Source organism: Leptidea sinapis, chromosome 42 (assembly GCF_905404315.1).
Source record: "Leptidea sinapis chromosome 42, ilLepSina1.1, whole genome shotgun sequence".
In the NCBI taxonomy this organism is placed as follows: Eukaryota; Metazoa; Arthropoda; class Insecta; order Lepidoptera; family Pieridae; genus Leptidea; species Leptidea sinapis.
Genome location: NC_066306.1, coordinates 6716457 through 6743947, shown reverse-complemented (window position 1 = coordinate 6743947; position 27491 = coordinate 6716457). Strand labels below are relative to the sequence as shown.

Below are 27491 nucleotides of genomic sequence, written 5' to 3'. Positions count from 1 at the left end.
TCGGGTCACCAGGTCACACCGCCGCCGTACCCACGTAATAGCGACCCCAATACCTAATATCAATCAGGCTTAAGGCTCACATTGCCTTGGAATACTGAAAATTCTAGTCATAACTGTTATTCACTAAAGTAATATAACAGATCTAAAAAAATATTACACTTTTTTTTCTAATCACATCTTGTAACTAAATATCATAAATTGACCTCGGAATATTTAGTTTAAGCTGAAACGTTCGGTTTATATTACTCTAAATAATATATTTTTTTGTTTCCAAAAATGCAGACAACAAAATAACATCGGGTGTTGTCTTATTTTTTTAAAACCTTTAAATACGACTCCTACGCCCTGCTCACCCACCCTCGCACTATGATCAAGGTCACTGGCATGTATTAACCCCTTAAATGAGAATCTTCAACTTGAAGTATGACATCTTTTAAACATTGCAATAGGTTGTGTTTCAAATAGAATTGTGTGAAACGCGAAGGTGTATTTTCATTTGTAACTCTTAGAGCACTCACACCGGAGTACGCCGGACAGACCAATTTTCGTCACTTGTAGAGACATAGATAATTTATACGTCTAGATAGAGCTTCTAGCTGTTGCTGTAGCTGTAGAGAAATGATTAAAAAATGATTCTAACAAACAAATCTGCCCCGGTATTGCTCATCCACCCGAGAACGGCACCCACATTCAAATAGTTGAGTCACAGAGACGTATCGTCTCACTTCTTTTGTAAAGCAAGAATCGTCCGAATATCAAATCCTTATTAATGAATATCTATGGAGGACAGATACAGAAAGCTAAAGAAATAGAAGAGAAAAGACTTCCATTACATAAATAGCGTTCTTTTTATATCGTATCTGCGTTTGAAGGAGGTGGGAACTTTTGTTTTGTGGGTTTGCGTTAGTACTTAATAGTGACTAAGGCTGTATCGCATTAAGTTACAGATGTTGGGTTCGTATCCCGAATCGTGCATTAATTTCGGTAAAAATTTAATTTGTGAAAATTCTAATATGTCACATTTATATAAATACCAATAATTATATAATACCTCAACCGATTGAAATGCTATAAGCGAGGAAAGGGTTTAAATCTCTGGTCACCATTTTAAGGTTGAATATAGAAATCATCCACAAATTATCAACCACTCTCAGCATGCATGTCTTTATCCTGTGCCAATACCACCTCAAGTTAGGAACTTATTTTGAGGGTCCACCACCAAAAATATCAGTTAATTTTTCTCTTTTTCACATTTTGTGGTCTGCTGACAAGTCTGGTATTTTAATATAATATTTTTAACATTACGAGAAGAGAATGAATTTTCTCATTTAAATAAAACAACAAAGATAGTTTGCGCGATGCATTTAAAAGTTTTAGTACCAAACAATACAATACTTGCAGTTAAAACTAATAAAAACTATTAAAAAAATACCATAAAAATGTTATGAAATGGCGTCGAGTCTTGAATTGAGAGCGAACGAAAACTAGCTTCGGTTACATAGAGAATGATTTAAATTTCAAATAACCGTCAACAAAATAGTTCACGCTGCGATATGAACTGTTCGATAATGCACCAGAACTAATCAATGTTTAAGCGTATCGTGCAACCGGGCCTGAGGCACGTGGATAACATGATCCGACTGCATGCACTGTAAGTATGATAACACAACTACACCGACCGGTACAAACAGACCGCAACGTATTTACACTTAAGAATGATTATTTGTTTCATCAATAACAATACATTAATAAAATAACCTCAACGTTCAATCAACCTCAGCGATGACGAACGCGAAAATCCAAATAAAATAGATAAGAAAATAATTCAGAAAATGGTGAAAATATACCTTATAGTGTTGGTGGTTTTGTAAGGAAATGCTCGACTTGCAGACTTTTCACATTCGTATTGGAATTTGGCGCCAATTACACTATGACAATAACGATTTTTACAACTTTTTGAATCGTTATATATATCTCTGAAACGGTGGCTCGTAGAAAAAAAAGTATTGATATATTTTTTATAGATAATTTTATAATCTACAATTTTTGTCTGCGGTACTTTTGCGATAAACCGTTTTGCTGAAAATCGCGACAAACTAATTTTTTGACCTTTGAACTCGAGTAAATTTTATTCGATAAAATATGTTTTGTTTTTTTTTACGCCAAAGAAGTATAACTTCTTGCGTGCACATATACACATACACTTTTTTTTAATTCATAAATATTAAGAGGTTACATTACAATATATTCCTTATTGAAAAGATAAACCCTCAGATAATTTACATGGCCAGATAGAGTCGTTATTGCTGTCACACAACCGATGAAAGCAGGTTTATTACTCTAGTGTGCGTGACAAGCTACGTCTTACACTCGCGATTTGTATGTACTTTATGTTAGTGTGCGTGCATCGCTCAAAATAGAGGTTAACAGTCAACCTCAATTTATTTTCGACGTTTTCATAGCTGTCACAGTCAATCTTGACGCATAAATGATCTAAGGACAACACATTCAAAACTTTCTTTGAACATCGTCAACAGTGAGACCCGCGTTACGAGCTGGGGCAACCGCGGTTGATACACGGGTGGTAGGTTGCTACCACCCGCCTGTCATCCGCATACCACCCGAGGTGGTGAACATTAATCGTCATTCGGCCGTTGATGTAACACCACGCCATCGATTCCTGACGGTCTTATCAGGTTATCTGTGACGTCGCGAGGGAGCACTTCAAATGTTCCACGGAATAACCAACATTTGTAGTTGAATTGTGAACATTTAGACATAATTTTAATCACAGTTTAAAATTCCGTTCGCTTTCTGTAAACTTTTTTGCATTAATCTCATAAAAACCTAATCACACCGTTTTTAAAGGAAGTAAGTATTGTGTTATAATAATAAAAGTAGTTTAAGGCGACACGAAATGCCAGCGACCTTGAGGGATATGAGTTCACGGCTGCCGGCCCGCCATCTATGTAACAAAGCCAATATTTTCAAAATTCTTGGGTGGAAAACAGTTTATATGCTTACTATCCTCGTTATTCACTACTAATCTGAATAAATGAACCTACACAAAAAAGTACAAGCTATAAGAATTACTTTTCTGAGAGAAGTACAAAAAAAATGCGTCACGCCATGCCAAAAAACTTGTTTAACTTCAAAGAAATGTGGTAGTTCAAAAAGGCTCGGCAGTGTTAACTATAACCAACAGCAAGCATTAGAAACCTACAAATAAGACTTAAGGATATGTGTAACAGGATTAAGTAGTGTTCATAGCTCGAAATGCTATACTATCACCACAAAACTTGTCTAAAAACATCATGTTTGCGAGTATTCTGCTTACTCTTCGCCTTAAAAAAAAAACTAAAAAACACGCTTATTTCACGCATGTTGTTCTATTTCTGCCTTATCGTCGATAGATGAAAAAATTTTATATAAATTAACAAAAATCTTATTTTGCAAATAAAAAAATGGAATCATTTTATCAAATTAGTGTATTGTCATCGGTCCTCGATAAATCTACGAAGTTTGAACGAAATCTGGCCGTTAAAAGTGGGTTAAAATCGCGCTCAAATGAGTCGGTTACAAACAAACATACAGGTGAAGCTAATAAAAAGCGTGTAAAAAATGTGTATGAGTAACTTATATACGCACGCAAGAAGATATTCTTCTTTGACGTAATAAAACAAAAATCCTATAGTTAAACAAAATTATTCCATGTGCTATTTTACGTTTGTATAAAAAACAATATTGTAATAAAGAAGATCTTGAATACAACCAATGAAAATATTGTTTAGTTAAATAACTTGTAATTAAATATCGTTAAATTATTTTATACCGTTACAGATAAATTAATATTTCTTATTTTAAAACTTGTATTAATAAATTAAGATTATAGATATTAAAATTTATTTAATTCTCGTCCATTGGTTTGGCTTGGTAGCTGAAGTATATTACAATTGTTCTTGTTGACAGCTAACGTCAAAGTGCCGAATTCCCGTGACGGTGTGTAGTGTAACTTCAAATCTAATAAAAGGGGGGAAACATTAAATACAAAAATTAAATAGCAGGAAAGGATAATAAAATAATTGTACATATCCTCATAAATAATTGGCGCGGATAGAACATTGCCGAGCACGTAAACATAACAAGTAATAATATAATATACGCAATACGTACATATATCAAGTTCTAATTAATGAGTACAGCTTCTAAAATATTTGCAGCTCACCGCAAGCCTCATTAAGTAGTAGCGGTTATCATATTAATTACATTTACAATATATTTCCACACATATGTAACCTTATTGATAATTTTCAGCCAGTACATACTCTTCGTACGGTATATTATAGCACATATTATGTCCTCAATGCCCGTCCGTCAACAGCAACGTCGCTTTTGTGTGTATTAGAATAGTTGTTATCACGGACTAGTAAAAAAATAAGGATTCCGTGTCGCTTTACATAACAGTGTAGCACCAAAACATGTCGATTAACGTGTAAATACATAGCCAGCTACAGGCCGATAGGCGGCCATTATGACAATTGTCATCGTCTTTGACAGATCAGTTTGCGTCGCAATAAAATATTTTAAAAATGCCGTCGTGCGTTGTGAAAAAGTGTAAAAACGATACTATATAAGTATTTGTGATTAATATATGATTATTTAAGAGAGAAAAAATTGTGTAACTAATATCCCCCGTAACCGCACACACACTAGCATAACGGTGCTTCACTTGCTAATATCACGGCGCGGAATCCTTCTTTTTTTACTCGTCCGTGAGTTGTAATAAAGTTATTAATATATGTTTTTGTTACAACTATAGTTAGCTTCATCTTATCATGTTTGTGCTGTTGTTTTTAAGTATTTAACTAATCACACACGTGAGTGTTTGACGTAAATTAATGTAACTCTGAGAATTAAAAGGATATTGACCGACGGATCAACAGACATGATATTATCTTTTATGTCGCAAAACCCTAAAACTTCTATCTGATTTGAATCGTAATTCCATTTCAGGCTTTTAAATATAAAATCTGGTATTTCGAAATTTATTAGTAAGGTAATGATAGAGACGATAATTAATAAAATTTTTATTAAAAAGCTAATTTAATTGACTAAAAACAAGCTAGCGAGGTGTTGCATTCAGACTTTCCCCTATCCAATTTATACAATACTAGCTGACCCGACAGACGTTGTTCTCTTTATAATAAAAAAAAACTCTTGCGGTGGAATTTCGTAAAATCCGTCGTTAAATGATGAAAAATAAATTTTTAACCTAGTGTAGAGTGGTATATTTAACGTATTGTTTTAATTTATCGACATACTCATGATTATCAATTATAATTAGGTCACAGCACTGACTCGCGCGTTATCTGTTATATCTATCCACCTTTTCCGTGTGGCGTCTTCGTAGCCGAGTAGAAACAAGGTCGCGAGGACACCCGCGCCATTTTGAATTGTATGTTCTTAGTTTAAAAATATTTATATTTGGTACCAACCGTGTTTACAATATCGGTCAGATCACGAAGCAGATGTGCTTCATAACAGCATATTATCAAAATACATAGGTATATGAATGTGCTGCAGAATATCTAACAACAGGCAAACATTCCAAATAGCTTGAGTCGGAATAATTCTACTCGGAAGAAATAAAAAAAACTGATAACTATATACATTTTGTTTGTTCGTTTGGCTGCGCATAATAGTTTCGGATGAGTTTTCAATGTACGTATTAAAATTAAATTTTTCCATTCAAATAATCTTTTAAGAATCTCTTTTTTATCTTATAATTGAGCAGTTTGTGAAGCAGTAATGTATATAAGCATTATTGTGTTTCAGTCTGAAGTGCGCCGTAGCTTGTGAAATTACTTGGCAAATGAGACTTGAAGTTTTTCAAAAATCTTTAACGTCCTGCTCGTCTCGTCCCATACTGTCATAAAAAAACAAGATTTCCCTTCCATGTGGCATAGCTGTGGGACGCCCTGTATACCTATTCTTTGACTAATCTGTTGTTAACAATTAGGGACAAACAGAATTGTCAGTTCATAATCAGTTGCAGAAATATAATTTGGCGGGAGTAAGATTATCTTATTTTTTGATGTTATACTTCTTTAGGCGTCTTATAAAAAATTATGAGAGTGAAATTTGAGATGCGCGCGCATCACTGTAACACAAAAGTAACAGGTGGAAGTCGGTTCCTAATATTCCCGAAAATATTTTATATCGGTCCATAAACGAAATGAAGTAACAAATAGGAATAATATAAAAAACTCAGTCAAATACAAAACCACCTTTCTTAAAGAACTTTTTGAATTTGATTTGTTTTAACCTGCTTGATTTCTTCTTCACCAGATATACTATATCAAAACATACTTTATACATGGGGCACACTAAAAGTTTTGCACTTCTACTTAATCGGTCTAGTTAATCTATTTAATTTGAATTTCAAATGTTATATTTTTTTAAACGTCGGACCTTCATAATAATAATAAAAACAATTGGCGGGAAATTGGGAAACATTTGTCAATTGTTATTTATCACACATTTACCCCTTTATTCATAATAGTCTGCTATTGTCACTGTCTTCTTCTATTGACCTAAGTCAGAATGAGACAAAACACTCCTAAGCGGCTGTTTAAAGTTAGCGGACCATTATGAATAAGGGTGCAAAGCTCTACGTACGCAACGAAAATGGAATTAAGCCGAAAAGAGCGTAAACATAATATTTTTGTTATAACATGTTGTTTTGTTTTAGTTACGCAAAACTTTTAGTGTTTTTTTTTAATGATAATAAGGGACGAGACGAGCAGGACGTTCAGCTGATGGTAATTGATACGCCCTGCCCATTACAATGCAGTGCCGCTCAGGATTCTTGAAAAACTCAAAAATTCTGAGCCAATGATCAAGTAGACGTAAACATGAAAACGCATTGTTTACCTCCCTCTTTTTGAGCGCGGATCGTACCTGCATACTATTGAGTCTATGGATGAGATCTATAAAGCGTACTTTTTTGAGAGTTTGCTCAGACTTTCCTTACATAAGACACAGTGTAAGCTTAGCATAATGTTCGATTTCGTTTTTATAATCATTTGACAGATGAAAATTATGCTGAGTTTAAGCTAAGTCCAATGCAAAGTCAAGTTCGCGTTTTCTCACATTGAGCTAAGTTTTACTTGAGTAAAGTCCCAGTAAGCTTTATAGATCTCAGCCATAGACACCGATTATAGCTAGATAATTCATACATCCTACCCGACTTTAAATCTGCACATTACTTGGAGACAACCACGGGTAAAGATCAATAAAAATACAGTAGATAGAATTATAATACATACAGTCAAAAGATAGTTTTATCCAAATCGAAATTTGAATATAAACTACTCAAAAATATGTAGTATATCTTTGTCAATTTCAGTCTTCCTTCATAAATAAACTGAACGTAAGGTTATCTGTCTACAAATTGTCGTAAATTAAAAAAGGTAATAAATTGGTTGTAATTTGTAAAAGCTATTAAAATCAGGGACGTTCATCTACGCAACAAGACGCATCACGTTTTATGTTTCGTTTGACGTCAGAGCACTGCGATAAAAACTTTACTTTCACAACAGAACACAACCTTTGTACCTACCAGGAAGCCGATAATTTTACTACGAAAGTCCATTAAGTAGATGTATGTATGTACATTAATAATGAAATGATTTAAGAACTTGTGAAAATTTGCTGTAAAGTGAACATAATTTTTTCCTGCGTTAGACCTATTAGGTAGCTGGTACCTACGATCAATTCATATATCTACGTATTTTCTCAAATCATTTAAACATAATGCTTATGATCTACATAAATATTAGTGATAACCCTCGTTAAGCAAACTATACTTGGATAATTTTTGAATTTAAGTAAATTTGTGTAAAACTTTTAAATATCGAGGTTTTGAAAAATAAACGTTAATTTACACTAAACACATTTCTAGGGAAGGAAGGATGTGTTTGCATGTGCATTTTTTATCGTTAAAGTTGAGGTGGAGAGTAAAAGGAGAAGTAGGGTCATAGAGCCATCAGCGAGTAGGTATTTTTCAAATGAGTCGATCAAAAATGCTGCAAATGTTTTGAAAAAGACTAGGACGAGATGGCGATTGCATTGTCCAAGAAAGTCCAACAAGAAGAAAAATACTTACAAAGTATTCAGTTGCACTTTGATCAGCCAAGTTCGGCGTCAGCAAGCAACCCGGCGACGGCGGTGCTGTGGCGGCAGGTGGCGGCGCCGCCAGGGACAGCAACTCTCCAGTCGATGCAGACATACTCCCAGCAGCAGCCAAACTCCGCAAACGATCTGCCAGATCTGTATGACCGCCACTGAATGTCTTCCCACTTCCGGCACACTTTTTACTATCACACAGATTATCAATAATACGAGGTCGTCTAAGCTTTCGCGAAGCGGCACGCCATCGACGAAGCCTGCATGCGGCGTTATTCAACATTTCATCAGTATCCTTTGATTTTGTTAATTCATCATCCGACTTGGTCACTTCTGAATCTAGGATTTCGTCTATGTATGGCAGCTTCTGCTCAACATTGGATGGTGGTGCATCATCGGATAACACCAGATTAGACGGTCCCAAAAAATCCCGGAGAGCAAAAGCTAGCTTTTGATCTGAGCTAAGACCAGCGGGTGCACTAATAGACATGTTTTCTGTCGTTATGTCCTGGATATCTAGATTCCTTTCTTCTTTAGGCTCATATGTATAAACAGAATGCGTAATGGAAGTAAGATCGTTGTTTATTTCGTGGCTATTTGCTGGCATTGTTGCTTCTGTACTTAATAATCCAAGTAAACAACAACGCATCCCTGCTATCACTGCGTATTTATATCATACGCCTATGTTACATGAAACAGATATGTACCGGTATGGCTGCACAAAGAATTGCGCCGCTTACATTTTATCTCAATGTCCTAATCCTCGCTATCGCACTATTATAATTGTATCTATTGATCTGAAACCTCGAAATTATCAATAACAAAAATGTCACATTAAAACACACAACGCAAATCACTGGCGAAAAGATCCTGCTTCATTTAAGACAGAATTCACGCCAATCGATTATTACCCGCTGCACTACCGCCACGGGAGATGCGTTAAAAATTAAATGCAAGCAATCTCGAACGTAATAACACAATACACGCAGTCCGAGTGCTGCTGCCTAGTGCCTACTGGATTCATGCATCGTGGATGTCGCTTTCCGTCGGCTGAACGATATTTAACGATCGCACTTATTTGTTTTTATTGACGGCCTGCGCGGTGCGCGCTCACCCCGTATCACGCCCCAGCGGTTCAATCTCGAACTAACAGTGAGTCAATTTGAATTTGCTTAACTGTTTCAAGGTATTCGATGCAGTTAGTACACGTATCTCAAAATAGATGGCACTATACAGTAAAAAGACTTCCGAATAAAGAAAACAAAAGAGTGACGATAGTTTTGGCGGTCCTGCTAACGTTACGTTAACCTGACTGCTGCCTAAAGAATTCCGAATAGACGCAAAACATGAAAATCTGAAGCTGCAAGGTACCTTCAGATTTTCATATGTTCTGACCTACAGGCGGATACAAAAAACACCTCCAAGCGTTAAATGGCTAAGTATGTGTGTGGTAGCGTGTCGTTAATGAATAATTCCTTTCAAATCACATCATACCCACAGGATCCCTTTTCCCCAAGTTTTGTCATAGTGTATAAAGGCTACCAAGCTTGACCGCAACCTTTTTTGGACGACCTTATCGCACATGATCTACTTTTTATCACCAGCTAGATAATTAAATCTGTGCAAAAACGTTTCTGTTTCACACTAAAGTAAAACTCAAATCATTTTGATCGTTTCGGTTTCATTGCGCTTCAATAAATCAACGCAAATGAATCCATTAGATTTCTTACAGAAAGTACCCAAATATAGTGCTTTTTTGTGTACCTACTTACCTTGTTTCAAAGGGGTCAATAATGTTATGTGGTCAATTTTTAAGTCTTGCTATCTTGTAATAACTGATAATATCTCGATCTTGATTCACTTTAGCAATATTAGCCTCTTTTTTATCAGTAACAGTACGCCCAGAAAAATTCCCGGATCGAAAACTATTACACCAAATTTATGCTACCACCACATTATGCCCCTAATTTTGTTTTCAATATAAATTTAAGATGTATCTAATTTCTTCATTAGATTCACTCGTTTGATAGAAAGAAAAAATACATCATTATGATAATATTGAGCGTAGTTTGTATTATAATTTATAAGCTGTAATTTCCTAGTTTGCGGTTAGCGTGGCCATTATTTACTGAAAATACGTTATTGTTGGTACTAGTATTCAATCTAGGGCATTTGAGTGGAATTTTACTAAGAAGATATGGGGCCCTCATTGACAGGGCCGGATTTAAACTTAATGCCGCCCCTGGGCACCGGAAAAAAATCCGCCCCAATACTGGACTTTTACATAAACTTACAGTTTATATAATTTATTTTTCAAAAATAAAATAACTAATTTATCGCAGAAACTTTATTATATGTCATATTATATTCTAGAAACATGAATAAATATTTGTTTTTTTCTAACAATTATAAATTTGGCACTATTTGGTGACCATAACACGTCTGACTTTTTTTTAAACAGAATTAATTAATTATATTGAGCAATCTTCATAAGACTAAAATTTTTTTTTTACTTTCATAATTTTGCCGCCTTAAAAAATTTGCCGCCCTGGGCACTTGCCCCAACTGCCCCTAGTGTAAATCCACCGCTGCTTATTGACTCACAGTTGTTTAAACAAGACTTTCAATGCCTACGCGTCTTTTAGGCAGAGTTTTAGTTCAGTTGTGTTTCGACCGCGATTTGAATACGACGAAATAACAGCATACCAACCAAACTTTAAAAAGATGGAGTACCGTATTTCAAGTAAGTGCCTAACTAACTTGACGTTTTTAAATCATTTTGTAAATAATTACATTTCAATTACTAAAACAAAATGTTCTTGCCTCGTGTTCGCGTCCGAGCTTCTAATGAGCGTATACAATAAATTATTGAAACTGATAAAATCAGACCAAATTGGCTTTGAAGGAGCCGGGTGTCATAAATATAATCAAATCAAATCAAAATGTGGAGTATTGCTGTCATCTCTGGCCTGGCGTACTGCAGTATCAGCTCGAACCATTTGAATGCAGCTCGAATTGGCGGGGACTCAGTGCTCTGTGAACGGCTGGATCACTTGGCGTTGCGTAGAGACGTCCGCGTCGCTTCATTGTGTGTCTTCTACCGCATTTATTACAGGGATGATCGGATGTGTGGCGGTCCTTCACAGTGCGGTTTTCAAGGAGCTTTCTTGATGTAGGCGGCGGTGGTCACTTAACATCAGATCACCTGTACGCTCGGTTGTCCTCCTTTTCCATAAAAAAAAGACTATATTGACACGCAAGTGAGTTGAAGTTGAGTTTCAATTTTTTATCGGACAGATTTTTGCCGCTTGGATTTTTTAAAAGAAATTGTTGATTTACCAATTCAACCACGTGAACACGTTTTTATATAAATCCTATTGCAGACAACTCTGTCTGTAGATTATATTCATCGCTGCTGTGAATCACTAATGATAACAGCCGATTAAGTTGTGCTCATTACCCGGTCTGATAAATACAGACTATGTTTCAATAAGTCATATATAATTTCTATTATTGTCGCTTTCATTGTTCATGGGCGTTTATTATTTCGACCTTGCATTATGAATAGTGCTATTTCCGTTTAAGTGTTCAAAATTCACACAAAGAAATTTTAATGTGCGCTTGGTACTCATTTTGATACGAAACGTCCGGCCTTGGTCGTGGTTGTATTAGCAATGTCCTAAGTTCTTAGAATTGGGAAATTAAGAAATAATTCACAAATAAGAAATTCATTAATATGATTGCTCCAATGAAAGTGCAACTTCACAAATTCAAATTTAAATTCAAATTCAAATATTTTTATTCAAAATAGGATGTGACATCACTTATTGAAAGTCAAAAACTACCACCCATTACAAAATGAATGCCTCAGACCTGAGAAGAATGGGCGCAACAAACTCAGCGGGCTTTTTTTTCATCGAATAAATATGTTTACAAAGTAATACATAAGTATAGTTAAACTTATTATTTAATAGCCTGAGGGCGGTCACTCCATTCCCAATCTGTGGTATCATTAAGAAAGTCATTTATGTTATAGCGATATTAAAATGGAGTGGGGTGATAAAGAGAACCGAATTGCTGTGATTGCATCACACAAAGTAGGTATGGAGCCAAATGCAATTTTTAAAACTCTCCATACGCTTGGTATTAGTAAAATGTTTGTGTACCGGACTATTAATAGGTACAATGAGACCTCCTCTGTTTGTGACAGAAAAAGATCTGGCCGTCCAGGTAGTGTTCGTACGAAAAAGGTGGTCAAAGGAAAACAATTTGAAGAAATCCTGTCCGAAAGCAAAAGATTTTAGCTCGGGAGATGAAGATAGCACCTAGAACAATGTCGCGTATTTTTAAAGATGACTTAGGACTTCCATCCTATAAGAGACGTACCTACTGGTCATTTCTTAACCGATAATTGAAAAAGAATAGGGTAGTATAATCGAAACAACTACTGAAGCGATACGCAAAGGGAGGTAACAGAAAAATTTTGTTTACGGAAGAGATTTTTTTTTTCAATTGTGCAATATTTATATCAAAGTCGACAGAGTGCAACGTGGGCCGTTTTTCAGTGATGGTTTGGTAGGGTATTAGCTATGAAGGAATGACTGAGCCGAGCCATACTTTTGTGAAAAAGGTATCAAAACACCGGCACATGTGTATCAAGATACCATTCTTGAGAAGGTAGTGAAGCCCCTTAACAACACCATGTTCAATAACCTAGAATGGTCCTTCCAGAAAGACTCGGCCCCAGGTCATAAAGCTCGGTCTACGCAGTCTAGGTTGGAAACGAACGTTTCGGACTTCATCAGAGCTGAAGACTGGCCGTCATCTCGTCCCGATCTTAATCCGCTGGATAATGATTTATGTCAGTTTTAGAGATTACGGCTTGCTCTAAACGTCATGATAATTTGAAGTAACTAAAACAATCCGTACGATTGGCAGTGAAGAATTTTCCCATGGAAAGATAAGTGCGTGCTTCTATTGATGCCTTAACGTATAAAGGACTGTATTGCAGCCAATGGAGACCACTTCGAATAGGCTTTTTATATTTTAAATTGATTTTTATATTTATGTATTAAACTAACACACTGTAAAAGTAATAAAGTGTTATTTGCAATAGATTTTTTTTATCTGTTTCAGTATTTATGGCAAGACTAGATATATTATTAATGTAAACATTTCGTTTCATGTTGTTTGACTACGATGAAATCTTAAAATGCTGAACCGATTTCAATAATTCTTTGTACACTCTGTGTAGTTAGACCAAAGTTGGCAGATAGGAAATTTTTATTTCGATTTGTGACTTTGATATTTTTAAATGTAGAATTTTATTTGTGTATGTATAATTCTGTGAAAAATTTTTGACGCACAGTTTGACAGTTCTGCTCTGACATTATTTCATTACAAGAACAGGAAACAACTTTTGTCATGATTGAACTACTAGTTTTGTAAGTAACAAAAAATATTTTAAATTTTGTATTAAGCGTTTGTTTAGGTGTAGAGAAGCGCACCAGTGACCATCTATTAATGGCATGGAATAATGTTCGTTACTGGGTGGAAATTTTTAACGCCATAGGTGGCATTAAAAAGATGGACAGAAGGTTTAGTAGATGAGTTTTTTGTCAAGTTAAATTTTTAAATAGACTGATTTATAATAGATAAGAAAATAATGGAAATCATAGGTGAGGTAATCCTAAAGAATTATTGAGAGCAAAATTCAAAGAAATTAACATCTTGACTGTTGCTTCTCAATATATTCTTGATACTGTAATGTATGTTCATAGGCACATAAATGAATTTGCCAGAAACTGTCATAACCATAATATTAACACCAGGAACAGACATAAACTGATGATGCCTACTACTCGCCTAAGTCGAGCTAGTAAGTCTTTTGTGGGGCGATGTATATGCTTTTTCAACAAGATCCCAGAAAATGTTCAAAACAAAAGTATTACGTTATTCAAAAGAATTGTTAAAAAACGTTTGTGTGGTAAAGGTCACTATAACATAAATGACTTTCTTAATGATACCACACGTTGGGAATGGTGTGACCGCCCTCAGGCTATTAAATAATAAGTTTAATTGTACAATATTACTTTGTAAACATATTTATTCGATAAAAAAAAAGCCCGCTGAGTTTGTTGCGCCCATTCTTCTCAGGCCTGAGGCATTCATTTTGGAATGGGTGGTAGTTTTTTTGACTTTCAATAAGTGATGTCATATCCTATTTTGAATAAAAAAAAATTCATAGGCAAAAATTTTTTTCATACAGCTCATTCGGTAGGCAGTTTTCCTCAAGGAAGAATGAGCAAGCAACTCTAAGGTTGCTCTTTTTAAAACAGATTAGGTATTACAAGTTCTTATTTTTCATGCAATTTACAAATCATTTCAATTACAATAATATATGTAAAGTGACGCAACAAAAATACTCAAACGTCAGAAACAGAAACGCTTACACGAGTAAGTAAAAAAAAAGTAAATTAATAATTATAAACACAAGAGTTATTGAGTACAGTAGATGCGTCAATCCACACATACTATAATAATACATAATAAAATATTTTGACTATCTGTATAGCCGAGTGGCTAGCGATCCTACCTACTAAGCTAGATGACCCGGGTTCAAATCCCGGTAGGTGCAAGCATTTATATGATGAATATGGATGTTTGTTTCCGAGTCATGGATGTTTATATGTATTTATGTATGTTTATGTGCATGTTTATACGTATTTATATATGTTTAAGTAAGTGTATTTTATTAAATATATCGTTGTCTTGCAAGCCATAACACAGACTATATATGCCTAATTTAGGGCAAGATAATTTGTGTAAAAAGTGTGTCAATATTATTAAACATAATTAAATAATGGAAAAAAAACATGAAGCAGACCTCCCGGTAATAAGATCATCCAGCCACCACAAGCAGCGCCCGTTCACGAGCATGACGCATGGACCAGCCATCACCTCCCTCGACCATCGCCCTCGACCTCGTCCCTTTTAGGGAAGGGAACGACCCGCCGAATGACGCCACCACAAGCGTCATTTAAGCGAGCATAACGATGCCTGTCACGAGAAATCTACCGAATAACATAAGAATGTTCATCAACATATTAGACAATACTTACTAAATGCCTTTACTTACAATTGACCATTTTGTTTCAATTAACATAAGTAACTCATAATAATTATTATTTTTATTATAAAGATTGATTAAAATCAAACAAACAATATTAATATTTAAATTATGTTACTATAATGGTATTTATCAAATTGAGACAGACTTGTAACAGCCCAGCATTTCAGTCCCAAGGGTTCTTTAGATCCAGATATTCAGATATTTTATTGTACCCAACTTTTGTATACAAGTTTTTCTTCAGCACTGATTTGTATTCATTTAAAGGTAAGTTCTGTATGTCAACAGGGACCTTATTATAAAAACGTATACATAGACCTCTGAATGAATTTGTGACTTTTGCAGTCGACTTACATGACCAGCAAGCTTATCCCTATTTCTAGTCTTAAACAAATTTATATTATTTTTACATAAATAAGGTTTTCATATAATATGTATTGCGATGTCAAAGTCAAAACCTCTATTTCCTTAAATTTATTTATTATCTAATGACACTCTAGGTCCTAATTTATAGATGGCACGAATAGCTCGCTTCTGCAGTGTGAAGATGTTGTTAACATCGGCAGCATGTCCCCGAAGTAAAATGCTGCATGTCTTCAGACTATGAAAATAGCTGAAGTAGACTAGCCTCGTGGTATTTTCATCCGTAAGTTAAAGTTTTAACTGCATATGCTACAGAACTAAGCTTTTTCGCCAAATTCACAATATGAGGACCCCACTAAAGTTTGGTATCTAAGGTAATGCCTAAATATACCGTTTTATCTACAGGTTTCAACTCATCTTCTTTTACTACAACATTTGTTCTCTATTGTGGAGCCTCAGCTGCCCTCCCCTAAATCAGGCCCTATCTGTTTGACTTGACTTTCAATCTGATGTCGTTATAAGTAGTTTTGAGTTATTATAATGATGGATAAGTACTCATTTGATTGATATGGTTGCACCTGGATACATAATATAATTATAAGCTATTAAGCTTTATACTTAACAACTGAAAACTTTGTTTAATTTATGATTTATTTGTAATGTTTTAGATTAATTAACAGTTTCAATTTTAAGTACCAGTAACCAAATCCAAATTACATAGATTTTTTCCACACAGGGGTGTTGAACTTCCGATGCTGGTGATCATAACATATTCGAGTTTTTCTGTAATTTATCGATTATGTTGAAAATGAAATATTTCTCAGAAAACTTCTTTTTTCTTTTTCATTTCCTTCTCAAACTTTCGATTACAAATGGAAATAAACGATCTCGTTCATAGAAATGGGATTCCATAAAGTTCGATATAATTATCTTATCAATGAAATATTTCCATCTATTTGTTTTATTGCCATACTTGTACAGGTGTGTTACTTGAAGCTCAGCAGAGTTATGCTAACAATGACATTATCCTAAGCAAACTCGTTACAAAATCCGTGAGATACAAGCCACATTTCACGTCGACCTTGGAAAGAAATTTATGCTGCTGCAAATAATTTAAATTGTACTATACCATTTGCACACACACGCCACAAATAAAACAACTAATTAACCCAACCATCTGCAATCACAACTGTCATTTGAGTATACAACTTAGCATGCCGATGTGAGCGAGGTATGCGTAATCACTAATCGACATAGTCCGAATGTAATTCCGAATTTTGATTGAAACAATTTTTCGCTGTTATGAGCACTTTATGATGTGAAGGCTACAATTATAGGGGAATACCAATTGTTAAACTAATGATATATTTAAACACAGTTCCCTTGCTTATTCAGGCTTAATCCGCATTAGCGAGCAGAGTGCATAGCCGTGCATTTGGTGGCGTTTATATACAAACAGACTGTGGAGAATCAAATATGTGTTTGTGGTTACTAACAGCGTGCTTAGGGCTATTGCCTGCCCAGCCTCAAGCCCCAATCGTAATTATACATGGAGTGCCGTCGCCTATCTTACAACCAACTACAGCGGCGACTACAGCAGCCACAACAAAGGCGCCAAATACAACTGCAAATCCCACAACGATGCCTCCTCCTCCCATGTCTTCTATGTCTACAATAAGTACTTCACCACCGATGCCACCTACATCACCGACTACAGCGTCTCCAGCTACTACAAGAATGACGGCAGCTACTACATCATCAACTATGACAACACCCCGACCAACATCACCTGGTAACACAGCCATTACATCATCGCCAGAAAACTTACCTAACTCTTCATCAACAACCCCATCACTAACGACAACAATTTTATTTAATACATCTATTGTATCAACCACTCAATCAAATACATTCACAATCGCTACAAATGTAACTGTTGTAATATGTGCAAACCCTGATGCGATTTGTGTCGCTAATCCGGATGATACTACTGCAGGACAGCTGCCGATTGACCCAAGACAAGGATCTACCCAGGCACCATCTGCACAATTCCGTGTGCCGCAAATTGATGGATATACTGCACAAAATCCTTCTTACGACATGGCAGTGAAATTTCCAAGAGAAAAACGAAGTCTTCAACGAACTAATCCGTATACAGGATATAGTTTCCACAATTTTTATTCTAAGAGACATTCCATAACTAAGAGACAAAGTTGTCGTTGTGTACCAGCCGGTACTTGTGCAAATTCTTCATATGGTGCAGGGATGATTGATTTTAGAATCGTAACTCCTGTAAGTATTCAAATTCAAATATTTTATTCAAAATCACTTATTGAACATAAAAAACCACCACCCAATCAAAATAGACTGCCTCAAACCTGAGAAGAACGGGCGCAAAAAACTCAGCGGGCTATTTTAGACTATTTTTATAAAAGTATGGATACAGTGTACTTAATATCATACAATAAATATTTATAATTAAAGAGCCTGAGGGTATTCGCTCCATTCCCAGTCTGTGGTATCATTAAGAAAATCATTTATGTTATATAACCTTTCCCGCACAAACGTTTTTTAACAATTCTTTTCAATTACGTAACACATTTGTTTTATACATTTTCTGGGATCATATTGTAGAAGCATCGCCCAAAAAACTTAACAGAGTAGACTAAGACTTAACCGAGTAGAAGGCATAACAAGTTTATGTTTGTTCCTCGTGTTAGCAATTTTCTTAATGTGCTTATGAATATTTAGATCATTATCAAGAATATATTGAGATCCAACAGTCAAAATGTTTATTTCTTTAAATTTTTCTTTTAATAATTCTTAGCCTTTATTCTTCCTCGGTTGTGAATAGCGCGAATAGCCCTCTTCTGCAGCACAACGATGGTAATAATATCGGCTGCACTACCCCATAACAATATACCATAGGACATTATGTCTACTGTGATAATACTATGAAAATAACTAAAGTAAACTTGTCGCGCCGTATCTATGGCCCATATTAATAGATAAATCAATCAATCAGTTAAATATAAATTTTTTAACCGCATATTCTGCAGAACCTAAGCCTATACGCCAATCCTTCAATATCCCCCATATTGAAGGATTTTATATCAATTTGGAATCAAGAGTGCTGCCAAGAAATACAGCAAATTCCAACATTTTTACCACCTCTTCGTTTAATAAAATATTCGCATCTACATTTTTGGCATTTTGCGCGGTAAATTTAATATATTTAGTTTTATGACTATTTTACAATAAGTTAATGGCGCTAAACTATTACTGAGATATTGATTGAGATATTATTCATTAAAATATAAAGTAAAAGGCGATGAGTCAATAAATACAACTTTCAACATAGGCGAGAAATTTAAACTGTTATTCGTTTCAAGATAGAAATCTAGTTAGAAATCTAATTTATCTTAAATAGATTTTATTAAAATAAATAACGTGTCTCCTTTTTCCTTAACAAGAAAATAATAAAATATACTAGCCGATATTTTTTTTATAAAAACGTGCAAGAGGCTCACGGGATGGGGAGAGGTGAGGCAACCGCCCATGGACATCCGCAATAACAGGTCTCAAGAAATGCGTTGCTTGCCTTTAAGGTAGGTAAGGTAAGGGAGTATGCTTTTTTATTTAAGGTCAATAATATATATTAATATTTTTAATTTAAATTAATATCCTGTCAATAGAAAAAAAATGTAAGTAATGTATTCTAAAGCCATCGGAAATATCTAATCAAAGTTAATGAGTTAAATTGAAAAAATAACCCTATTTCTTAATCACCTTTAACTACCGTTCCTTGTTTGTACAAGATGGTGAAGGGGGAGTCGTATCTCATCAAGTAATTATGCCGTGTAAAAAAGTAAAATGTCTAACCTATTTAAAATTATAACGGTTAATAACGTATCTGTAAATAGCCTTTACATGTATTAGTTATACGTAAGAGAGAGACAAATGCCATCGCAAACCTTTCTGTAGACCTATATAGACCTACACAATTATACCATACATTATTTTGTTACATCTCAAAGGGTATTCGTTGAAAGCTCCGTCGGCATATTTTTTTCCGACACCTCCAACATATATCGTTAATGTATACAAAAATTTATAAAAACTTAACAAATAATACACTAAAACCTCCTTCGAGGACCACGTTATCCATTGGTTAAAACAGCATGAAAATCGATGCATTAGGTTTTGAGCTTATCACGAACAGACAGACAGACGCGCCGGAGGACTTTTCTTATAATATGAAGTGCCTTTTTGATTTGAGGCCTTTGTCTAGCAGTGGACGTCTTCCGAATGAAGTAGAATGGAATAGAATGTAGTGATTCCTAAATATTGACTCGTCTCTTTATGTAATATTTGCCGTTCCGGCCTGCTCTGTTGGGCGAATTTTAAAAGGAAACTAAGAACGAAGGAAATAAAAAAAAGGAACGTTGGAATTCAAAAAATGACCTATAATCCATATAGGATAAATTTCGCATCGAATGGTGGTAGTTTCATGTCGATACGATCAAGGATTTAGGCGTGATAGCGTCTCAAACAAAGACCATTTTCATTATATATAGACCATTTTCATTATATATATATATATATATATATATATATATATATATATATATATATATATATATATTTAAAGATTTAATTTAAAAGTTGTTCAAGTCTATTTTTAATTGTTGCTGTTGTTAAAATTATATTAAGTTTGCTCAAATTTAATAGACTGTTATGCCATGTCCAACTGGACAAGAATATTGTTGCGGGACTACAACGAATACAATAACATGTGGAACTGTACAGTCTGTTCCGGCCGTATCTGTTACTCCGGCGAGTGGACAAGCAAACTACGGAGAATATCCATGGCAGGTAAAGTTAACCATTGTAATGGTAGGCTTGTTACGTTCTGTACAGTTTTACATCAATATTATTGGATAAGAGTTTTGTTTTTCGTAATAGAACAACAACGAACAATCTTTGGAAAGACGGACAGAAGGACAACGAAGTGATCCACTATGTGTTCTTTTTAGATAAAATATCCCATTCAGACCGGGTTGTTCGCATCGATTTTGTTTTTATGGAATAGGAGGACAAACGATCGTACTGGTCACCTAATGTAAGTGATCACTACAGGAACACCAGTAGCGTTGCAGGGGTTTTAAGACAGAACGTCTTTCAGTAAGGTATCCATGTCGTATCGTCTAGGGAGCACTTGGCACGGAGTTCATCTCATAGTTTGGTTAAACGTGAAATAGGTTAGTTGGAAGCTGCCCTGTTGACGTACGCCACAGATCCATATGGCGAAGATGATACTTAAGTTTGTGGCGTGTGGTCTGATGGTGCATATCGGCGGCGGGTGGATATCGGGTCAAACAGCTCTTCGGAACCAATCGTAGTCCTTACGCGGCGTCAAGCGAATATGCCATTCACAGAGTATGGATCCCCGAAGCCTCGAGCAGCTCTGAGGTGCACGTGGTCAAATTGATACGCCTGCCCATTATAATGCAGTGCCGCTCAGGATTCTTGAAAATCCCAAAAATTATGAGCGGCACTACAATTGCGCTCGTCACCTTGAGACATAAGATGTTAAGTCTCATTTGCCCAGTGATTTCACTAGCTACGGCGCCCTTCAGACCGAAACCCAGCAATGCTTACATTTACTACTTCACGGCAGAAATAGGCGCCGTAGTGGTACCCATAATCTAGCCGGCATCCTGTGCAAAGGAAGCTCCCACTGATAGGACTGTTACTGTGATTAGCAGCAAATTGGCAGATTGAAAGTGACCTACCACCAACAAGTTCGATGCTCGAACGTCGACTGCAAAATAAATCGCAAAAGTAAAATACTCAAGTATTGAGGAATTTTAATTTTCGACTTTATCTAATAAGCAAGAGATAGTGTACTACTTAGTATTTTTATTTTCTAGGCAATAATTTTAACAAAACAAAACGATTACGTCGCTGGTGGAGTGTTGATAGACCAACTCAATGTTATCACGGTCACCCACAGATTATCAACATATGTGTAAGTACAGATTCTTTGAAACTTAATCCGTCTTATTACAAAACGTAGACTAAGCTTTAGACCATGGACTTAGATGATTTTTATTACCAGACGAGTTTTAAGACTAAACCATACATCACCTTTGTTAAACCACTGAGACCCCTAGTTTAAACGAAGGTCTAAATTTTTGACATACGTCAAACTTCATTGAATTTTATTTTGAGGTTACTAGTTCTACAAAAATAGACATGAATCTAATAGAATTACCTAATTGATTTAGAGGATTTGGAGATGCTGGAATCATCTTGGCAACCTTATAGAGGTTGGTATGGATAATTTCTTACTTTGTAAAAAATATAAGTAAGTGATAACTAAAACAAATCATATAATGTGTGTACGAGTAGCAAAATACCCACTTGACGTCATAACATCGCAAGCGATCAAACTTTCGAAGGTCCGCTCTCGTAATAATTAGTGATCATAGTGTAGAAATGTCACAGAGCGTCTAGGCTAGTCAACAAATTTAGAACGATATTTTAAAACGATTCTATACATTTTTGTAGACGTCATTCCCATTCGAATGAGCTGTCGCTCATATTGTTAGGAGCTTTATCAAGATCTAACACGTTTTCCCTTGTTGGTTAGTCTATAACTAAATACACAAATATTTCAGATTATTTTTTTGCAACTTTCAAAGAACTCTTTATAGAGATTAATGTAATTAATATGTATTATGTTGTATAAAAAAAGGCGTATAAAGGCATTTGTTTTCTCAAAATTGATTCCTCTAGAATTCTTTTTGATGTCATTTCTGATATACTAGATACTAATACCGCTTCGGAAACAATTGGCGCTCTGAGAGACAAGAAGCGGCGGAAGAAACTCTCCCAGCATTCTTTTATTTGCGCTCTTTTCAATATATGTATGTTTTTATTCGTTTATCGATAATTTTTTTTTTGGAACAGTGTTTCAGGTACAGCTCCGAATATAAAAGTTCGTTTAGGCGAATGGGACGCAGCAGGAACTTACGAACCCATTCCGTTTCAAGAATATACAGTTGCAAAAGTTTTTACTCATCCTTCCTACAACCAAAATACTCTCCAATATGACATAACAGTAATAAGATTGTCATCCTCCGTTCCGTTCACACCAATGGCTGGGGCTGCTGCTACCATAAACAGAGCTTGTCTCCCACCATCCTCGACCACAACATATACAGGAAGGAGGTAGGAAACTATTTAGTAGTGTTGGTAACTGGTGGGAGCATAGTCCCATATTTCCATTCGATATTTCTACACACATGTATACATATATATTTGTGTATGTTTGTCTTTTTATTTGAATCTTCCGATTTTCAAATAATGCTGAAGTTGTTTGGTATATTTTATTGACAAACATTATTTTCAAAGCAACTGTTTCAACAAACTTTGCATGAAACGCGTGTATCGTCATATTTCTATCGTCACACTCTTGATATAACCTTTTGCGTAAACACAAATACAGCTAACTTCTTTCTCTTTCATAATGTTATGTTATTGAAAAAATAATTAAAGTTCATTTTATAACAATAAGGCACGAGACGAGCAGGACGTTCAAGTGATGGTAATTGATACGCCCTGTCCATTACAGTTCACTGCCGTTCAGAATTCTTGATAAACCCAAAAACTCTTATCGGCACTACAATTGCGCTCGTCACCTTGAGACATAAGATATTCAGTCTCATTTGTAATTTCACTAGCTACGTTGACCGAAACAATAATGCTTACACATTATTTCTTCACGGCAGAAAAAGGCGCAGTTGTGGTACCCATAATCTATCCCGGCATCCTGTGCAAAGGTGCCTCCCACTCTTTCAAGTTGAAGTGTTATTATATTATAGTCGTTTTTGTTTAGATGCTGGGTGTCGGGCTGGGGCAAAGACATGTTTGGTGTTCAGGGGCAATACCAGCAAATATTAAAAGAGGTTGACGTTCCGATTGTCGCGCCGGCCACCTGCCAATCACAGTTGCAGGCTGCGAGGCTGGGCCCTTCGTATGTGCTCGACACCACCTCGTTTATCTGTGCTGGTGGAGAACCCAGCAAAGATTCGTGTACTGTAAGTTAAGCAATCAATTAAAATTGACGTCAACGTGTATTAACTATTAACTATGGTATGGTATAGGGGCTCCTGTTGCCGCAATTAGGCGACACTAAATGCCAGCGACCTTGAGCGATATAAGTTCACCGCCGCCGGCCCGCCATCTATGTAACAAAGCTAATATTTTCAAAATTCTTGGGTGGAAATCAGTTTATATGCTTACAATCCTCGTTATTCGCTACTAATCTGAATAAATGAACCTACACAAAAAAGGATATGTGTAACAGGATTAAGTAGTGTTCATAGCTCGAAATGTTATACTTTCACCACAAAACTTGTCTAAAAACACGATGTTTGCGTGTTTTCTGCTTACTCTTCGCCTGTTCTTTAGAATGCTAGCATTTGCATAATTCTTTATCAATTTGATTGAACCAAACACTAATTTTAAAATTTTTGTTTGCCGCCGAAAAAAAGATAGCGCATATGTTTAAATGTTCAAAACGGTAAAAAAATTGCAAAGCAGTCTATCGACGGTGTAGTCAACAATTTTCTTAATGCTATGAATATGATGTCTTATTAGAGAACCCTGAACTCTGCTTCCAGAGAGAGGGACACACTGTTGTTCCAGAGTTCTGCAAGTCAACAACTCCTAAGGATGCTCCTCAAATAAATAAATAAAGTGAAATACATAAATAAATGCCTCGTGCAGATGCGAAGCTCGTGCCAGTAGGGTTACTTCAGGTAGGCTCATTACCAACTAGCCTGGTCGTTCAGTCGTGAGCCGATTGGTTTGTGGTGGACGCGTTGAATCTCTAGCTCTAGGCCAGTGGCGTAATATTGTTACGCCGCGCTAGTGGCAGGGCTGGCAAAATGCCACGGGCCGCCGACCCAAGAGGGCCCCGGCCTAAGAGGCCACGAGCTCAAATATATTTTTTTACATTGTACCTGCGTATTTTATTTTACTTGAAATTTGAAATTTTATTTTATTTATTTTTATAATTTCTGTTTAAAATTCAATGTGAGACAACTGAAGACTATAATACAATTTCAAGTTAATCGTAAAGCATCTTAACCAACCTAAACAAAAAGATGTTGATTCGAAAAGCTAGCGAATAGATGATGAATGCATTGAGATATTATGTTGTATGGATGAATATGAAGTCTCAGATTGGGCTAGCGTGGGGACTACAGACCATTCCCTCTCGCCTAATATAGGTGGTATTTAATGGGACATAATATAAAACGTGTAACTAACGATTACGCTGAAAATCTCAATTATTCAAATTAAACTGAGAACAACGTGATGATTTTTTCTCACCAAAAAAATTGCCACGGGCCCCAGATGGCATAGTCACGCTACTGCTCTAGGCCGTGCAAAAATAAAATTAAGCCAAAATAACACGAAACTAATAATCAACTAAATAAACACCATTGCCCATGGATATATGCAATACCTTAGCAGGTATTAGCGATGTGTCTCCGATGCTTTAAAGTGAGATTACTCTTTGCTACCTACTCGTATATCCGGTTCGAAAATGTGTGACTTCTGATTTCACAAAGTGATTGAGCAACGTTTTTGAGGTACGCCAGTCAGCAAGGTTTGGGTCAACCTATGATTCAGGGGGCCTACTCCTAAAATCAATATTCGATAAATCGTGGCATTAGTCGTGTCTTATAACGATGTAACCATCGTATTCAATATCGAAACGATGATTGAACGAACGAAACATTATTCGATAGTTGAAAATGTCACAGACGAATATTCGAATTTCACAAATAATCAAACGTGACTTTTACGATAATCTCAACGACACCTTCTAAGCTGTCGATGCTAGTATCGTTTCAAGTTGTATAGATATTTTTGCCATACAATATACATACTTAATAAATATTATTGAATAATTATATCTGATTTACTATTCAACAGGATGTTTTTACTACTAAGTTCATTTTGTTGATCGTTTATGCGTAAAAATAATGCAAATGGCCGCCTGAGAAATAGGAAGTCGATGAGATGGGTTGAGTTACTTTTTTTACATTTTATTATCCGCGAGTTTTGTATTATTTATTCAATTTTAAATGGTCCTATTATATTCATTACAAATTTTTTCAACATTTACATTATGTGTTAATGATACCAAATTGGTGGTGCATTCTGGCATGGTCCTTAGCGCGTAAACTAAACTATGTTTTGACTTTTGACACTTAACTGCGACGTAGCACAGATAATGTTTAGGTTTGAACATATTTCATTCACACTAACATAGTAAAAAAATCAAAATATTAGTCTATGGTAACGATAAACGATAAGGAATTCAAACATTTGTTAGAGTAGGATAGTTGCGATATATTCGGAGTATTATCGTTTCGTTCCGAATGTATCGTTGTCGATTTTGCGAGTAAACCTCCTGAACTTCGCAAACATTCGAACATCTATTTGTGATAAAACAAACACTTTCTGACACGTATGCTGTGACCAATAAAAGGCTGTATTAACTGCATCTGAAAAAACTACTAATTATACTTATAAAATTATTGTTTACTGGTTCACTCCTTTGTTCACCTACAAAACTTCTTTAAATGAAAACTTCCTTAGCCGCGTTGGGCACTTTATGGTAGGGGAAAATCTTATGGGTTCGTGTCACCGAAATGCTTATCAACTATTAGCAGTATCTATTAATAGTATCTGTAGCTATACAGCTGACGTATTGTACAACATTATTGATTACTACACATTGAATACACATTGCAACTTTAACAATGCGTATAGTATACTGTGCATTTTTGAAACAATGTTTTTGTTTCACTTATATAGTATTGAAATTTTTTTTTTTTTTTTTAAATATTATGAATTTCAACTTTTAATACTAAAACTTCTAAAGTTTTCACTTCTATCGGCAGTCTCTACAACTGCCAATTTGTTTTTACATAATATCTTTTGACTTTTCTGTAATAATTGAGTAGATTATACTTGAGATATCCTTACAATTAATGCAAAAAAATACTTTCTCAAGGAAGCATTATGATTTCGTCCCGTCATGAAAAAACAGCCTGCAAACTTCATAGAGCCAATGCTGATTAAGAAAAGTTTGCTATTACAAAGCTTCAGGTGTAATATTTTAATCTTAGAATATTAAGATTTTAATACTATCGTATTCATTAAATTGTCGAAGTCTAAAGTAATCATAATATATTAAAATTTTGTCAATGGGGGGATATATATTTTAAATAAAATTGTTGTTTTTTTTAATATATTAGGTATGAAATATTTCTGTTTTCCAGGGTGACGGCGGTTCTGGACTGGTGTGTTCTGTGAATGGTCAGTGGGTCGTAGTGGGTCTAGTCGCATGGGGACTGGGTTGTGCCAACCCCAACGTGCCCGCAGCTTATGTCAATGTTGCAGCGCTTTTACCCTGGATCCAGCAGCAAGTTGCCACTGCTTAGTAAAATCGCTACATTCAGTGTTAAATTACTATCAACTGTCCTAGAGCTTACTTTTACCGAAAATATATATGAAAGACAAGTTTTATTCCTAATTTGTAAAAATAATTACAACAGCCTAAAAGACAGCCGTTATTTATTTATACATATTGAACAGTGAAACAAACTTTAGTTTAGGCAACCTCCTTCCCTCTTTCTGGGTTAATATGTGTATGACACATAACAAAAATGGCCCGGGTGAATGCGCCCATTTTAATGATTAATGAGCGGTACCATTTCTGTAG

At 35.4% G+C, this 27491-nt stretch overlaps 2 protein-coding genes across 5 annotated transcripts in view; one reads left to right on the top strand and one right to left on the bottom strand.

Moving 5' to 3' along the window:
• Positions 1-9188, bottom strand: part of LOC126976752 (C-Maf-inducing protein-like) — a 70259-nt gene extending 61071 nt beyond the window's left edge. The window contains exon 1 of the mRNA XM_050825315.1: positions 8168-9188. Within this exon, the coding sequence (XP_050681272.1) occupies positions 8168-8836 (669 nt within the window). The 5' untranslated portion in view covers positions 8837-9188. The remainder of the gene's footprint in view (positions 1-8167) is intronic.
• LOC126976789 (phenoloxidase-activating factor 2-like) lies at positions 1461-27279 on the top strand. 4 transcript variants are annotated; one of them, XM_050825387.1, is made up of 8 exons: positions 1461-1651; positions 17075-17471; positions 17676-17971; positions 20411-20554; positions 21613-21710; positions 22655-22915; positions 23583-23784; positions 27049-27279. In XM_050825387.1, the coding sequence occupies exons 2-8, from the start codon at positions 17156-17158 to the stop codon at positions 27208-27210; spliced, it is 1479 nt and encodes a 492-aa protein (XP_050681344.1). In that variant the 5' UTR covers positions 1461-1651; positions 17075-17155; the 3' UTR covers positions 27211-27279. The 4 variants fall into 4 exon arrangements, with proteins under 4 accessions (XP_050681344.1, XP_050681345.1, XP_050681346.1 ...); XM_050825388.1 differs by lacking the exon at positions 17075-17471 and adding an exon at positions 15831-15962; XM_050825389.1 differs by lacking the exon at positions 17075-17471.
• The last annotated feature ends 212 nt before the right edge of the window (positions 27280-27491 follow it).